The sequence below is a fragment of the Pseudorasbora parva genome, chromosome 16 (assembly GCF_024679245.1).
Source record: "Pseudorasbora parva isolate DD20220531a chromosome 16, ASM2467924v1, whole genome shotgun sequence".
Lineage (NCBI taxonomy): Eukaryota > Metazoa > Chordata > Actinopteri > Cypriniformes > Gobionidae > Pseudorasbora > Pseudorasbora parva.
In genome coordinates this window covers 605,292-621,991 of record NC_090187.1, presented here as the reverse complement: position 1 = coordinate 621,991, position 16,700 = coordinate 605,292, and the positions used below count along the sequence as shown (strand labels likewise).

General features: G+C 45.4%; 1 protein-coding gene across 1 annotated transcript in view; it reads right to left on the bottom strand.

The window, feature by feature from the left end:
• LOC137043281 (reelin-like) overlaps positions 1-16,700 on the bottom strand; it is a 176,033-nt gene that overhangs the window by 141,586 nt on the left and 17,747 nt on the right. The window contains exon 2 of the mRNA XM_067419486.1: positions 6,294-6,401. Coding sequence (XP_067275587.1) covers positions 6,294-6,401 — 108 coding nt within the window. The remainder of the gene's footprint in view (positions 1-6,293; positions 6,402-16,700) is intronic.

The following is a 16,700-nucleotide window of genomic DNA, read 5'->3' as shown; positions in this document are numbered from 1 at the left end:
TGGTTCACACACTTGCTGGTTCACACACTCGCAGGTCCTCACACTCGCCGGTTCACTCACTCGCCGGTTCACACACTCGCCGGTTCACACACTCGCTGGTTCTCACACTCGCTGGTTCACACACTCGCTGGTTCTCACACTCGCCGGTTCACACACTCGCCGGTTCACACACTCGCCGGTTCTCACACTCGCCGGTTCTCACACTCGCCGGTTCACACACTCGCCGGTTCACACACTCGCCGGTTCACTCACTCGCCGGTTCACTCACTCGCCGGTTCTCACACTCGCCGGTTCTCACACTCGCCGGTTCTCACACTCGCCGGTTCTCACACTCGCCGGTTCACACACTCGCCGGTTCACTCACTCGCCGGTTCTCACACTCGCCGGTTCACACACTCGCCGGTTCTCACACTCACCGGTTCACTCACTCGCCGGTTCACACGGCGTTCACACACTCGCTGGTTCACACACTTGCTGGTTCACACACTCGCCGGTCCTCACACTCGCCGGTTCACTCACTCGCCGGTTCACACACTCGCCGGTTCACACACTCGCTGGTTCTCACACTCGCTGGTTCACACACTCGCCGGTTCTCACACTCGCCGGTTCTCACACTCGCCGGTTCACACACTCGCCGGTTCACTCACTCGCCGGTTCTCACACTCGCCGGTTCACACACTCGCCGGTTCTCACACTCACCGGTTCACTCACTCGCCGGTTCACACGGCGTTCACACACTCGCTGGTTCACACACTTGCTGGTTCACACACTCGCCGGTCCTCACACTCGCCGGTTCACTCACTCGCCGGTTCACACACTCGCCGGTTCACACATTCGCTGGTTCTCACACTCGCTGGTTCACACACTCGCTGGTTCTCACACTCGCCGGTTCACACACTCGCCGGTTCACACACTCGCCGGTTCTCACACTCGCCGGTTCTCACACTCGCGGGTTCTCACACTCGACGGTTCTCACACTCGCCGGTTCTCACACTCGCCGGTTCACACACTCGCCGGTTCACACACTCGCCGGTTCACTCACTCGCCGGTTCTCACACTCGCCGGTTCTCACACTCGCCGGTTCTCACACTCGCTGGTTCTCACACTCGCCGGTTCACACACTCGCCGGTTCACTCACTCGCCGGTTCTCACACTCGCCGGTTCACACACTCGCCGGTTCTCACACTCGCCGGTTCACTCACTCGCCGGTTCACACGGCGTTCACACACTCAACGGTTCACAAACTTGCCGGTTCACTCACTCGCCGGTTCACTCACTCCCCGGTTCACACACTCGCTGGTTCACACACTTGCTGGTTCACACACTCGCCGGTCCTCACACTCGCCGGTTCACTCACTCGCCGGTTCACACACTCGCCGGTTCACACACTCGCTGGTTCTCACACTCGCCGGTTCACACACTCGCCGGTTCACTCACTCGCCGGTTCTCACACTCGCCGGTTTACTCACTCGCCGGTTCTCACACTCGCCGGTTCTCACACTCGCCGGTTTACTCACTCGCCGGTTCACTCACGCGCCGGTTCTCACACTCGCCGGTTTACTCACTCGCCGGTTCTCACACTCGCCGGTTCTCACACTCGCTGGTTCACTCACTCGCCGGTTCACACGCCGGTTCACACACTCAACGGTTCACAAACTTGCCGGTTCACTCACTCGCCGGTTCACTCACTCGCCGGTTCACTCACTCGCCGCTTCACACACTCGCTGGTTCACAAACTCGCCGGTTCTCACACTCGCCGGTTCACTCACTCGCCGGTTCACACACTCGCCGGTTCACACACTTGCTGGTTCTCACACTCGCCGGTTCTCACACTCGCCGGTTCACTCACTCGCCGGTTCACACACTCGCCGGTTCATATATTCGCTGGTTCTCACACTCGCTGGTTCTCGCACTCGCTGGTTTACACACTCGCTGGTTCTCACACTCGCTGGTTCACACACTCGCTGGTTCTCACACTCGCTGGTTCTCACACTCGCTGGTTCTCACACTCGCTGGTTCACACACTCGCTGGTTCACACACTCGCAGGTTCACTCACTTCCTTGTTCACACACTCGCAGGTTCACTCACTTCCTTGTTCACACACTCACCGGTTCACACACTCGCTGGTTCTCACACTCGCTTGTTCACACACTCACTGGTTCACACACTTCCTTGTTCACACACTCGCCGGTTCACACACTCGCTGGTTCACACGCTCGCTGGTTCACACACTCGCTGTTTCACTCACTTCCTTGTTCACACACTCGCTGGTTCTCACACTCGCTGGTTCACACACTCGCTGGTTCTCACACTCACTGGTTCACAAACTCGCTGGTTCACTCACTCGCTGGTTCTCACACTCGCTAGTTCACACACTCGCCGCTTCTCACACTCGCCGGTTCACTCACTCGCCGGTTCTCACACTCGCCGGTTCTCACACTCGCCGGTTCTCACACTCGCCGGTTCTCACACTCGCCGGTTCACTCACTCGCCGGTTCACACACTCGCCGTTTCACTCACTCGCCGCTTCACACACTCGCTGGTTCACACACTTGCTGGTTCACACACTCGCCGGTTCTCACACTCGCCGGTTCACTCACTCGCCGGTTCACACACTCGCCGGTTCACACACTCGCTGGTTCTCACACTCGCTGGTTCACTCACTCGCTGGTTCACTCACTCGCTGGTTCACACACTCGCTGGTTCTCACACTCGCTGGTTCACTCACTCGCTGGTTCTCACACTCGCTGGTTCACTCACTCGTTTGTTCACTCACTCGTTTGTTCACTCACTCGCTGGTTCACTCACTTGCTGGTTCTCACTCTCGCTAGTTCACACACTCGCCGCTTCTCACACTCGCCGGTTCACTCACTCGCCGGTTCTCACACTCGCCGGTTCTCACACTCGCCGGTTCTCACACTCGCCGGTTCTCACACTCGCCGGTTCACTCACTCGCCGGTTCACACACTCGCCGTTTCACTCACTCGCCGCTTCACACACTCGCTGGTTCTCACACTCGCTGGTTCACACACTCGCTGGTTCTCACACTCGCTGGTTCTCACACTCGCTGGTTCTCACACTCGCTGGTTCACACACTCGCAGGTTCACTCACTTCCTTGTTCACACACTCACCAGTTCACACACTCGCTGGTTCTCACACTCGCTGGTTCACACACTCGCAGGTTCACTCACTTCCTTGTTCACACACTCACCAGTTCACACACTCGCTGGTTCTCACACTCGCTGGTTCACACACTCACTGGTTCACACACTTCCTTGTTCACACACTCGCTGTTTCACACACTCGCTGGTTCACACGCTCGCTGGTTCACACACTCGCTGGTTCACACACTCGCTGGTTCACACACTCGCTGGTTCTCACACTCCCTGGTTCTCACACTCGCTGGTTCACTCACTCACTGGTTCTCACACTCGCTGGTTCACTCACTCACTAGTTCTCACACTCGCTGGTTCTCACACTCCCTGGTTCACACACTCACTGGTTCTCACACTCGCTGGTTCACTCACTCACTGGTTCTCACACTCACTTGTTCTCACACTCGCTGGTTCACTCTCTCGCTGGTTCACACACTCGCTGGTTCACTCACTCGCTGGTTCACACACTCGCTGGTTCACACACTCGCTGGTTCACTCACTCGCTGGTTCTCACACTCGCTGGTTCACTCACTCGCTGGTTCTCACACTCGCTGGTTCACTCACTCATTGGTTCACTCACTCGCTGGTTCTCACACTCGCTGGTTCACTCACTCGCCGGTTCTCACACTCGCTGGTTCACAGACTCGCTGGTTCTCACACTCGCTAGTTCACTCACTCGCAGGTTCACACACTCGGGTGCAACAAATCTGAATATTGTGAAAATCTCCTTTAAAGTTGTCTGAAGGAAGTTCTTATGCATTTTACGACTAATAATACATTCATGATATATTTATGGTAGGACATTCACAAAATATCTTCATGGAACTTGATCTTAATATCCGAATGATTTTTGGCATAAAAGAGAAATGTTTCATTTTAACCCATATAATGTATTATATACCCGTGAGACGCAGGCCTGCTGAAGAGCTCCAGGGTAGGATATGATTATATACTGTAGATTTTCTAGTCATATTGTGTAGTTGTTCTGGGCGTTGATTGTTTAATTGGTGATAGTAACGCAATGAAAAATTGACCAATCATTTTTGGCCAGATATTATAAACACATGCAAAAACAGGAGAGAACCTATGAAATATTAATAACTGACTATGTTGTAGTCAATGTTTCTGTTTTTATGCATTTTAGTCAAATTAAACCTGTAGCTGTAGCTTTGCCAAATAAAAAAAATGCTTTTCCAGCTCAACCGTTCTGGTAAGTGGATGTTAGTCATCTACTACTGTTAAGGCTTGGCTTATGAATATTAATAGAGTACGTAGGTGGATGTTCCAGGAAAGCTACCTAACACGTCACATCATTAATATTCATGATTTCATAATCAGCCCTCCACTTTAAAACTCATGTGGATTGGGAACAGTTTGCTCAAAAACAAAGTTGCAAAGTAAGTACATAAAACACTAAGCAATGAGCAAGTCCTTGTAATGTCATCTGTAATCAATCCTCAGCCCCTAACAGTAGTTTAAGCTCTTCAGAGGAGTAGTGGAACACCTTTAGGAAATGTGCATCCTCAGTATGGGTTTAATTAGCTCTCTCTTACTAAGCAGGCCCAGTTTTAAGAATATTAAAGAGCACAATATACAGGGCTCGACATTAACGCTGGTTTGGGACAAGTGGATTTTTTGGAGGGACAAGGGACAGAGATTTTTACTGGCCCGATAGACAAGTGGATTAAAACGGCAATAACACACAAAAAACTAGCGAATCACCATAATGCAAGAATGATCATTCATTTAGTGCAAGTGGTGAGCGATAGTGGATAATAGTATTATAATTTACTGATGGTAACAAGTTTGCGTTGTTGACACTCGTGAAGCAAATGAGGGCCACTTACACAGAGCCTTTTATATTTATAACAATATCACACAACCAGGAGTGTGTTTTACTGAACACCATCACAACTGAAAATCACACGGATTTCATATGACAGATCCATAAACTATTAATTGACATTAAGTCGGTTAAATTTTAGATGCAAAATTGACTGTTTTTGTTCAATTTCAGCAGCGAAAATATCACAGCAGAACCGTCACGCGTCTCACAGCAACAGTGCTCCTGAATGAATCAGCCGTTTGAATGAATCGTTTGAATGAATCGACTCAATGACTCACTCATTAAGACTCACCAGCTGCCACCTACTGGTGGTTTAGTTTCATGTTTAAACATAATTTTCAACATTTTTTATTTGTCTATTTAAAAATAAAAATCTCATAACATTATTTAATGCAGTGTAAATTATTTAATTTGATTGGTAACAGTCTATAATGTCTTATTTTAATTTAATGTATAGATCAAATTAAAAAAATATCAATCAATCAATTAATCAATCAGCTTTATTAATATCGCTCTTTTACAACGCCGATTGTGTCAGAGCAGCTTCAGTGTTAAACAGGACAATACTGCAGCAGAATTAGATTTGGCTGTACAGTCGTTCTGGAGTAAACAGTGATGTTATCAGCTTATTTTAATTTATCATAGAGAGACAATGTTGGCAGATCAGTGTTATAGTTTAGAGAATTAAATAAGACCTAATTCATTATTTTTATTTGTATATTTATTTGAATAACTTAGATCATAATATTAGTGTCCACAACTGAGCAAGCCAAGCCAAAGGCGACAGTGGCAAAAACTATATATTAAAAATATGAAGCATGGCCTTTATTTAATAAGATTAGGGGGAAATGCCCTTTATAAAAGGTAAAAATATAATATATGCCACAAATATGCAGATTTTACATATGTCAAGGCTGATTGAACACTGGTGAGAATATTGCTTCAGAATAAATTATATTTACAATAAACAAGCTAATTTTTTACTCTGAAAAGTGGATGAGTGATTAACTTGTCCAAAGGAGAAGCACATGAACATGCTTTATGTCAAGCCCTGCATTACTCAAGCTTACCAAAGAGTTTTAAAGAATATAAAAGTGCGCATTACACAAACTCTCGCTCAGAAACATCAGATGAGCTCTCACACAACTCTCCAGTCCATCAACGCTCCTCCTCCCGAATATTCTGCTCACATCTCACACACAACAAGACTCAAACCCTTTACAGGTGTTGATAGAACATGAGTTTCTCTCTTAATCTGACTTAAATTAACTAAAACTAAAGAAGACTTACCGAAGCCGAAAGCTGGAGATGCAGGGATTGGAGACGACTGGACACTGGTGGAGGTGTAGAGACCCGTGACCAGCAATCCATCGAAGTACGTGCTGGTCGAAATCGTCACTGCACACACACACACACACACGAGAGGAGAGACACGTGTTAGAGATCTGAACACAAACACTTCATCAGATCACAATCACAGCGAACAGGGAACGTTCTGCCAAGGTAATGAAAGCCAAACATGCTCAGCTCAAAGTGTCTGAATCATTTTCTGAAATCAGTTTTACTGGTAGTGACTGTATGAAGTGTGTATGGGTCTAATATGTCACAGTTGGCTTTGCTCTGAAATTAACTCTACACACACCAGAGAAACATTATATCTGTCGTGTTTGGGTTGACTGTATATGGGAAGAAAGTTGTTCGAACTTAAAACAAGAGCACCGGATGATATTTGGACAAATGCTGTACAAGAGTCAAACAAAGAAACATTTGGGCTTGAAAATGGGGTGAAATAAATCAGTCAAACAATCCGGAAATGATTCTTCTTTTGGGGAGAAAGGGGCATTTTGTGTGGGGAGGAAAGTAAAGCGCTGACTCTGCCCCCAAAAATCCAGATTTGCACGCAAAAAAATTTATGAAAATCTTCTAAAGTATGCAGTCCAGCAGGCAAGAAGTGAGCTTTTGCTTAAAACAGGCAAAATGATCTGCCAATGGGGGGAGACAAATAATCTTATTTCTGATTGAAATCTTGTTTCGTGTTTCCGTCTCAAACAGAAATAAGATTATTTTTCTCACCCCATTGGCAGATCATTTTGCCTGTTTTAAGCAAAAACTCACTTCATTTAGATATTTTTCCCCAAGAAAACAAGTAAAAATATATTATGTCATTTAACTTATCTAGTAAATTAATCTTGATTTAAGAATATTTATATATATATTTGGACTGGAAACAAGAAAAAAATACTAAATAAGAAGAGCATTTTTGGCAGTGATTAAGACCTTACGACCTCACGAGAAACAATTACCGTCCGAATAGGGCTCACGTGTGTTTCTCATGGCTTTGTACAAACTGCAGGACGAGGCCATTGTCTGTAGTAATCGGCACAGATGTGTCCGAGGACGCTGAATTGAAAATAACCCGAATGTTGCGTGAGCGGCTCAGCGAGAGCAGATGTGAGTCCAGGCGGCGGCGGGGGCGAACAACCAACGGGCGAGCGAATGAGCGAGCGAACGCAACACCTCACAGCACAGACGGCAGCTGTCAAAGAGCCATGAGAGCATGGGAAGATGCCACTGAACACTGCGAGAAACGCTGCTTAAAGGGATAGTTCACCCTAAATGAGCCTGTGATGTTTATCTGCTGACCCCCAGGGCATCATAGGTGTGTTTGTTTCTTCAGGAGAACACTAATGAAGATTTTTAACTCAACCGTTGCTGTGTATCAGTCATAATGATGTGAATGGGGAACAATTTTATGAGAGCAAAACAAACAAACATAAAAACATGCTTAGACAACACACACACACACCCTGCTGCTCCTGACGACACACTGATGTCTTAAGACACGAACCGATCGGTTTCTGAGAGAAACACAACAGTATTTATGTTCTTTTTTTACCTTATATCCCAACAGGTATCATCAAGTTTTCCCATCGGCAGTAACTTCCGTCTGGTGAGGTCAAGCTGGCGCCATCATAGATATATATAGAGTCCTCATTAGTGCCTGCGCGGATCGGTCGAATGAGGAATCTACATAATATATAATAGCGGATGGGAACACTAGATGAGATTTGTCTGATATGAGGTAAAAATAACATAAATACTGTTGTGTTTCTGGCAGAAGTCGATCGAGTTATACGCCGTTTAATGTTTGATGATCATGAGCATCAGCAATGCTTCTATCGCTTGTTTCTGCTTTTTCTTTTCCTGTGTTTTAATCAGGAGATTAAGCACACTTTCAGAAGATGTGTATTAGTGTTATATTGCGGCAATATTGATCATTTCCGCTTTTCATAAAACTGGAATAGGAGAGTAAATGAAGAAATTAAGTATTATTTAATGTTTTTCTAGTCTAATAGAAGATGTTATAACCCAAGGTCATTACGGCAATCCTGCCGACTACGCCAGAATGTTAGATCGGATGATATCTGCATATCAGAAATATCAACTCGGATGTCAGATCTTGTCAAAAGATATCTGTTTGTGTGGTGTGTGGATTTAATATTATTACGCTACCGTATAACGTGAAACATGGATTGCAAGAAAATTCAGTCAATGGCGGGGAAAGAGTTAAAAGAGATTGATGGAGATGAGAGTCTCAGTCTGTAGTAAACACACAACAGCAGCTTGGTCTGTTTAATTAAGATGAAAAGTAAAAAAAAGTACATTTAATTTCACTGTATGCAATGATTGTATTATATTTTGGCATTATAATGGAGCTTCACTGAAATCGAGCAGATTTTTATTCTTAAAGTGGGAGTGTAAATGTTGAGTTGTGTTATATTTTATTTATATATGTTTTTGAGCAACATGAACAAAAGATGTGTTGGTGTTCAATGTTGGAGTCAAGACCGAAGATGGAGATTTGTGCAGTGAAAGCTTCTCGGTTCAGTGATAGAGTGCTTAAGCTGTCTGCTAATGGTGGAGACAAGCATTATTCTGACAAGAAATGTGGAACAAAACCACAAGCCAACCGCGGATCCGAACGCCTGCGGCTGGTTTAACCAACCGTCTGACAGACACATCGTCAAGAAGTGAAAGAAAATCTGCATTATTATTAATAATATTAGTTCAGACATGATTATTATTTTATAAAACAAATTACAGTACTAGAGACGCTTTCTTTATGAGTGCTTAAGGGAAATGAGTGTGTGTGTGTGTGTGTGTGTGTGTGTGTGTGTGTGTGTGTGTGTGTGTGTGTGTGTGTGTGTGTGTGTGTGTGTGTGTGTGTGTGTGTGTGTGTGTGTGTGTGTGTGTGTAAGAGAGAGTGTGTGTAGTTTGTCTAGACGTGGATACACTCTGGATTAAAAACATATCCTTCGTTCCTGCCTCTCTCCCCACATGCCAGCTTCAATAATTCATCCTCTTACTGCCAGTGTAATATCTAGTCCTCTCACTTTCCATTTTTTGGTTTTTAACTACAATATTCCTTACCTCGCCATCTGAAGAAGTATAACTCAGTGTATGGATCAGCACAGACAAACGCTGGCTTTACGTCCAGTTTACTCATGAAATCAATGAGAGAAATGCACAGTAAAGGCTGAAATAAACATTTCATCGGGGAATGATAGTCTCTGCCGTTTCCTCGTTCGGGTTCAGAAGACGTGGAATATAGCGCACACACTGCGAAACATGCTCTTCTTACTCAGAAATATTGTCTTGTTTCCAGTCCGAATATCTAAATATTCTCAAATTAAGATGCATTTACTAGATCAGTGAAACGACATACAATGTTTTTTTCTTGTTTTGTTGAAAATAAAATCCAAATGAGTTTTTGCTTAAAACAGGCAAAATGATCTGCCAATGGGGTGAGAAAAATAATCTGATTTCTGAAATCTTGTTTCTTGTTTCCGTCCCAAACAGAAATCAGATTATTTTTCTCACCCCATTGGCAGATCATTTGGCCTGATTTAAGCAAAAACTCATTTTGATATTTTTCCCCAGAAAACAAGAAAGATATGTTATGTCATTTTACTTTGATTTTGATTTAAGAATATTTATATATTTGGACTGGAAGCAAGAATACTAAATAAGAAGAGTGCATTTTTTGCAGTGTATAGTAGAGCAGGCTGCTTTTAAGGTATCCTTTGTGGAGCTTAAAGGATATATGCAAATCGAGTGAGCAATTAACGAGGGAATCAATATTGGCCAAATATTCAAGAAAACGCAACGGCACGTTGACAAATCCCGAGCTGTGTTTTCTCTCCTCATGAGACACCCGAGGCTCAAACCATCCATCCCTCAAGAGCGTCGCGCTTTTCATGCAGGAGAAGCGTTTGAAGCGGGTGGGAGTCAACGCCAGCCATTGGGCCAAGAGGTTATTATGAGCATCGGTGGAGGAGGGAGAAAACAGGGATGGAGAGGCCCGTGGAAAAAGACTGATCGATGAAAATGAAAGACGTAAATAATTCAGAAATCCATCTGAAAGGGGAGCAGAAGCGGGGGAAGGGAGGAGAAAAGAGGAGAACCTGGTAAGAGTAACTCATAAAAACAGACGCATTCACCTGCGGGGGTTTGTGTGCGCTTTGATGAGAACTCTTAACATTCACTCCACACCCGCACACACTCACACACTGCAAAAACACTCTTCTTACTCAGTCATTTTGTCTCGTTTCCACTCCAAATATCTAACAATTCTTAAATCAAGATGCAGTTACTAGATCAGTAAAGATATTAGTGCTTGTTTTCCGGGGGAAAAATATCTAAATGAAGTGAGTTTTTGCTTAAATCAGACGATGATCTGCCAATGGGGTGAGAAAAATAATCTTATTTCTGTTTGGGACGGAAACAAGAAACAAGATTTCAATCAGAAACAAGATTATTTTTCTCACCCCATTGGCAGATCATTTTGCCTGTTTTAAGCAAAAACTCATTTTGATTATCTCTTTAAGAAAACAAACAAATGTCGTTTTACTGATCTATTAAATGCTTTAGATTGTTAGATATTTAGAGTAGAAACAAGACAAAATTACTGAGTAAGAAGAGCTTTTTTGCAGTGCACAACGCTCCCGATGAGCAATATTTGACTGTCTTTATCAGAAAGAGACACGACGGGCCGCTGGGAGAGAGAGATGCGGAACATAGTAAATGAACTGAAACGTGCCTGCCATTTTCCTTTGGCGTCTTCGGTGGGATCTCGTCCATCCACTCTCTGCACGTCATGCAATATAGATGGTGCGATGTGGTACGCCTCATTACCAACACTCACCGCCACACTCCTGCTCAAGTATTGATAAACCCTGGGTCTGGAGAGCCGCCCTGGACACGCTGACATTACCAGAGGAGGCTGTTTTCTGTTGTAGAAGAATAACAATCAGCAGCGGAGCGCAGGAGCTGAAGTTCAGCAGGTTTAGGCTCCGTCATCCGAGCTGCACCTGGTGGCCCTGAATGCCAGATCCAGGACTGAAGCGAGAGAAGTTGGCAGGCCTGGGCATTACCTCACTGTAGCTAACAGCATGGCAGTGGAGCAACGCCTGCCAGTGGGCAATGATCATCAGACCTTCATGGGCACGTCCATCCTTTCCATTTCAGCAAGTTTGACTATATTTAGTTTTAAAGGGTTAGTTCAGCCAAAAATTTAACTTCTGTCATTAACTCCTCTCCCCAATGTCGCTCCACACCCATAACACCTCCGTTCATCTTCACACACAGTTTAAGATATTTTATATTTAGTCCGAGAGCGTATGCAAGTGTATGCACACTATACTGTCCATGTCCAGAAAGGGAATAAAAACATCATCACAGTAGTCCATATGAGACATCAGTGGGTTAATTAGAGTCTCTTGAAGCATCCAAAATACATTTGGGTCCAAAAATAACAAAAACTACGACTTTATTCAGCATTGGCTTCTCTTCCACGTTCCTCCAATAAAGAATCAAAAGGTCATGATTCATGATTGGGATCGCGTGTCAAACTGCTGAAGTCACGTGACATCGGTGATACGAATCATGAGTCAATCTGCTGATTCGCGACCGTTTGAATCTTTGTTTGAGGATTGAAAGCAAACCCGGAAGAGAAGACAATGCTGAATGGTAAGAATGGTTTTTCTTTCTTTTTTTTTGCAGTGCACATGTGACTTTTGTATTCTGATGGTGCTACTAGTCCGGTTGCGATCTGATTATAAGGGTCCATGTAAACACAGCTACTGAGACGTTCTTTAAGGAACCAAAAATGTCTCTTCTTATGGCGTATATGTCCATCCCAACCGGATTCCTGGAGTCACACCAGCACCATACATGGTCCAACTCTACCTAGTCCAACACGCCTGATTCAGCTCATCAGACTCCAACAGTCAGATAATGGACACGTCTAATCTAGTGTTGGTGTACCTGCACACTCTAAAAAAAAAGTTGGGTTAAAAACAGCCCAAGTTGGGTTGAAAATGGACTAACCCAGCAATTGGGTTGTTTTAACCCTGCGGTTGAGTTGTTTTAACCCCGCAATTGGGTTGTTTTAACTCTGCAATTGGGTTGTTTTAACCCTGCAATTGGGTTGTTTTTACCCCGCAATTGGGATGTTTTAACTCCGCAATTGGGTTGTTTTAACCCCGCAACTGGGATGTTTTAACTCCGCAATTGGGTTGTTTTAACCCCGCAATTGGGTAGTTTTAACCCAGCGATTGGGTTGTTTTAGCTCATTGGTTGGGTTGTTTTAACCCTGCAATCAGGGTTGTTTTAACCCAGCAGTTGAGTTGTTTTAACCCCGCAATTGGGTTGTTTTAACCCAGCTAGTAAATTGTTTTAACCCCACAATTGGGTTGTTTGTTTTAACCCAGCAGTTGAGTTGTTTTAACTCTGCAATTTGGTAGTTTTAACCCAGCGGTTAAATTGTTTTAACTCCAAAATTGGGTTGTTTTAACCGTCTGTTGAGTTGTTTTAACCCCGCAATTGGGATGTTTTAACTCCGCAATTGGGTTGTTTTAACCCCGCAATTGGGTTGTTTTAACCCAGCGATTGGGTTGTTTTAGCTCAGTGGTTGGGTTGTTTTAACCCTGCAATCGGGTTGTTTTAACCCAGCAGTTGAGTTGTTTTAACCCTGCAATTGGGTTGTTTTAACCCAGCTAGTAAATTGTTTTAACCCCACAATTGGGTTGTTTGTTTTATCCCAGCAGTTGAGTAGTTTTAACACAGCGGTTAAATTGTTTTAAGTCCAAAATTGGGTTGTTTTAACCGTCTATTGAGTTGTTTTAACCCCAAAATTGGGTTGTTTTAACCCAGCGGTTTAGTTGTTTTAACGCCGTAATTTAGTTGTTTAAACTCAGCGGTTAAATTGTTTTAACCCCACAATTCGGTTGTTTTAACCCAGCGGTTAAATTGTTTTAACCCCACAATTCGGTTGTTTTAACCCAGCGGTTGAGTTGTTTTAACCCCGCAATTGGCTAGTTTTAACCCCGCAATTGGCTAGTTTTAACCCAGCGGTTAAGTTGTTTTAACCTCACAATTAGGTTGTTTTAACCCAGCGGTTGAGTGGTTTTAGCCCAACAATTGGGTTGTTTTAACCCAGAGTTGTTTTAACCCCTTGGTTGGGTTGTTTTAACCCTGCAATTGGGTTGTTTTAGCTCAGCGGTTAAATTGTTTTAACCCAGTGGTTGAATTGTTTTAACCCCTGCAATTAGGTTGTTTTAAGCCAGCGGTTGAGTTGTTTTAACCCCACAATTGGGTTGATTTAGTTCCAGGCATCTAAACCCCAGTGCCGCTCTTCCACCTCTGTGCAGGTCAGCAGGTAGAGATGCTGGCGATATGAAGGAAGCCTAACCCCGAAGCCATCTGAGCCCCATCTGACCTCCCACTGGAGCCCGGAAGCAGGGAGAGGCCATCTGTGTCCCCGGCCAGGCCAGAACCAAAGAGAACCTGCAGACTCCGGGCCGTGTCAATCAGCACCGGTGTGGAACGTGTGATGGGTTTACGTGTTCAGGGACAGCTGGATAGGCCCTATCAAACTGTGATGATTCTCTTGCGTAACCCTCTCTCGCCTCTCTGCCCTGCTGGCCGTGCCATCTGCTCCTGCGATGGCCTGTTGCTGTCAAACGCTCCATCCTCTGACAAACATTAACCGGTCGGCTTCCTGACTAACAGCTTCTTTTAATGAAGCTCCTAACCTCATGTAAACTAACACTACTGCAAATTTCCTCCAGAAACAAAACATTTGCTTATATAGATAAAAACCGACTGCAGTTTTACATTGTGCATCTGGCTAACATCTCACTTGACACAGAGCAGGATTCTGCATGTGACAGTAATGAGAACAAGAATAAAAACACTTCCTCGAATCAGAGATAAGAGCACTGAGAGAGACGACCTCATTGGCCACTGAGAGTCTTGTTATCGAATGGCTTGCTCTAGTATGTAAGTTATTCGGGCGTCAAACTTGTTCTCCGTTTCTTCAACTCTTGATGCACTACATGGCCAAAATTATGTGGAAACTCCCTTCTAGTTTCAGTAATTGGCCCACTTTATATTAGGTGACCTTTATATTAGGTGGTGTGGTGGTGTGTGAGAGTTTAAGGGTAGAGTTAGGGACAGGTGTGGTGGTGTGTGAGAGTTTAAGGGTAGAGTTAGGGACAGGTGTGGTGGTGTGTGTGTGAGTTTAAGGGTAGAGTTAGGCACAGGTGTGGTGGTGTGTGTGAGTTTAAGGGTAGAGTTAGGCACAGGTGTGGTGGTGTGTGTGAGTTTAAGGGTAGAGTTAGGGACAGGTGTGGTGGTGTGTGTGAGTTTAAGGGTAGAGTTAGGCACAGGTGTGGTGGTGTGTGTGGTGGTGTGTGTGAGTTTAAGGGTAGAGTTAGGCACAGGTGTGGTGGTGTGTGAGAGTTTAAGGGTAGAGTTAGGGACAGGTGTGGTGGTGTGTGTGTGAGTTTAAGGGTAGAGGTAGGGACAGGTGTGGTAGTGTGTGTGTGAGTTTAAGGGTAGAGTTAGGGACAGGTGTGCTGGTGTGTGTGAGTTTAAGGGTAGAGTTAGGGACAGGTGTGGTGGTGTGTGAGAGTTTAAGGGTAGAGTTAGGCACAGGTGTGGTGGTGTGTGTGAGTTTAAGGGTAGAGGTAGGGACAGGTGTGGTGGTGTGTGTGAGTTTAAGGGTAGAGTTAGGGACAGGTGTGGTGGTGTGTGTGAGTTTAAGGGTAGAGGAAGGGACAGGTGTGGTGGTGTGTGAGAGTTTAAGGGTAGAGTTAGGGACAGGTGTGGTGGTGTGTGTGTGAGTTTAAGGGTAGAGGTAGGGACAGGTGTGGTAGTGTGTGTGTGAGTTTAAGGGTAGAGTTAGGGACAGCTGTGGTGGTGTGTGTGAGTTTAAGGGTAGAGTTAGGGACAGGTGTGGTGGTGTGTGTGAGTTTAAGGGTAGAGTTAGGCACAGGTGTGGTGGTGTGTGTGAGTTTAAGGGTAGAGTTAGGGACAGGTGTGGTGGTGTGTGTGAGTTTAAGGGTAGAGTTAGGGAAAGGTGTGGTGGTGTGTGTGAGTTTAAGGGTAGAGTTAGGCACAGGTGTGGTGGTGTGTGAGATTTTAAGGGTAGAGTTAGGGTCAGATGTGGTGGTGTGTGAGAGTTTAAGGGTAGAGTTAGGGACAGGTGTGGTGGTGTGTGAGAGTTTAAGGGTAGAGTTAGGGTCAGGTGTGGTGGTGTGTGTGAGTTTAAGGGTAGAGTTAGGCACAGGTGTGGTGGTGTGTGAGAGTTTAAGGGTAGAGTTAGGGACAGGTGTGGTGGTGTGTGAGAGTTTAAGGGTAGAGTTAGGGTCAGGTGTGGTGGTGTGTGAGAGTTTAAGGGTAGAGTTAGGGACAGGTGTGGTGGTGTGTGAGAGTTTAAGGGTAGAGTTAGGGTCAGCTGTGGTGGTGTGTGAGAGTTTAAGGGTAGAGTTAGGGACAGGTGTGGTGGTGTGTGAGAGTTTAAGGGTAGAGTTAGGGTCAGGTGTGGTGGTGTGTGAGAGTTTAAGGGTAGAGTTAGGGACAGGTGTGGTGGTGTGTGAGAGTTTAAGGGTAGAGTTAGGGTCAGCTGTGGTGGTGTGTGAGAGTTTAAGGGTAGAGTTAGGGACAGGTGTGGTGGTGTGTGAGAGTTTAAGGGTAGAGTTAGGGACAGGTGTGGTGGTGTGTGAGAGTTTAAGGGTAGAGTTAGGGTCAGCTGTGGTGGTGTGTGAGAGTTTAAGGGTAGAGTTAGGGACAGGTGTGGTGGTGTGTGAGAGTTTAAGGGTAGAGTTAGGGTCAGGTGTGGTGGTGTGTGAGAGTTTAAGGGTAGAGTTAGGGACAGGTGTGGTGGTGTGTGTGAGTTTAAGGGTAGAGTTAGGGTCAGGTGTGGTGGTGTGGGTCAGTTTAAGGGTAGAGTTAGGCACAGGTGTGGTGGTGTGTGAGAGTTTAAGGGTAGAGTTAGGGGCAGGTGTGGTGGTGTGTGTGAGTTTAAGGGTAGAGTTAGGGTCAGGTGTGGTGGTGTGGGTCAGTTTAAGGGTAGAGTTAGGCACAGGTGTGGTGGTGTGTGTGAGTTTAAGGGTAGAGTTAGGGTCAGGTGTGGTGGTGTGTGTGAGTTTAAGAGTAGAGTTAGGGTCAGGTGTGGTGGTGTGTGAGAGTTTAAGGGTAGAGTTAGGGTCAGGTGTGGTGGTGTGTGAGAGTTTAAGGGTAGAGTTAGGCACAGGTGTGGTGGTGTGTGTGAGTTTAAGGGTAGAGTTAGGGACAGGTGTGGTGGTGTGTGTGAGTTTAAGGGTAGAGTTAGGGAAAGGTGTGGTGGTGTGT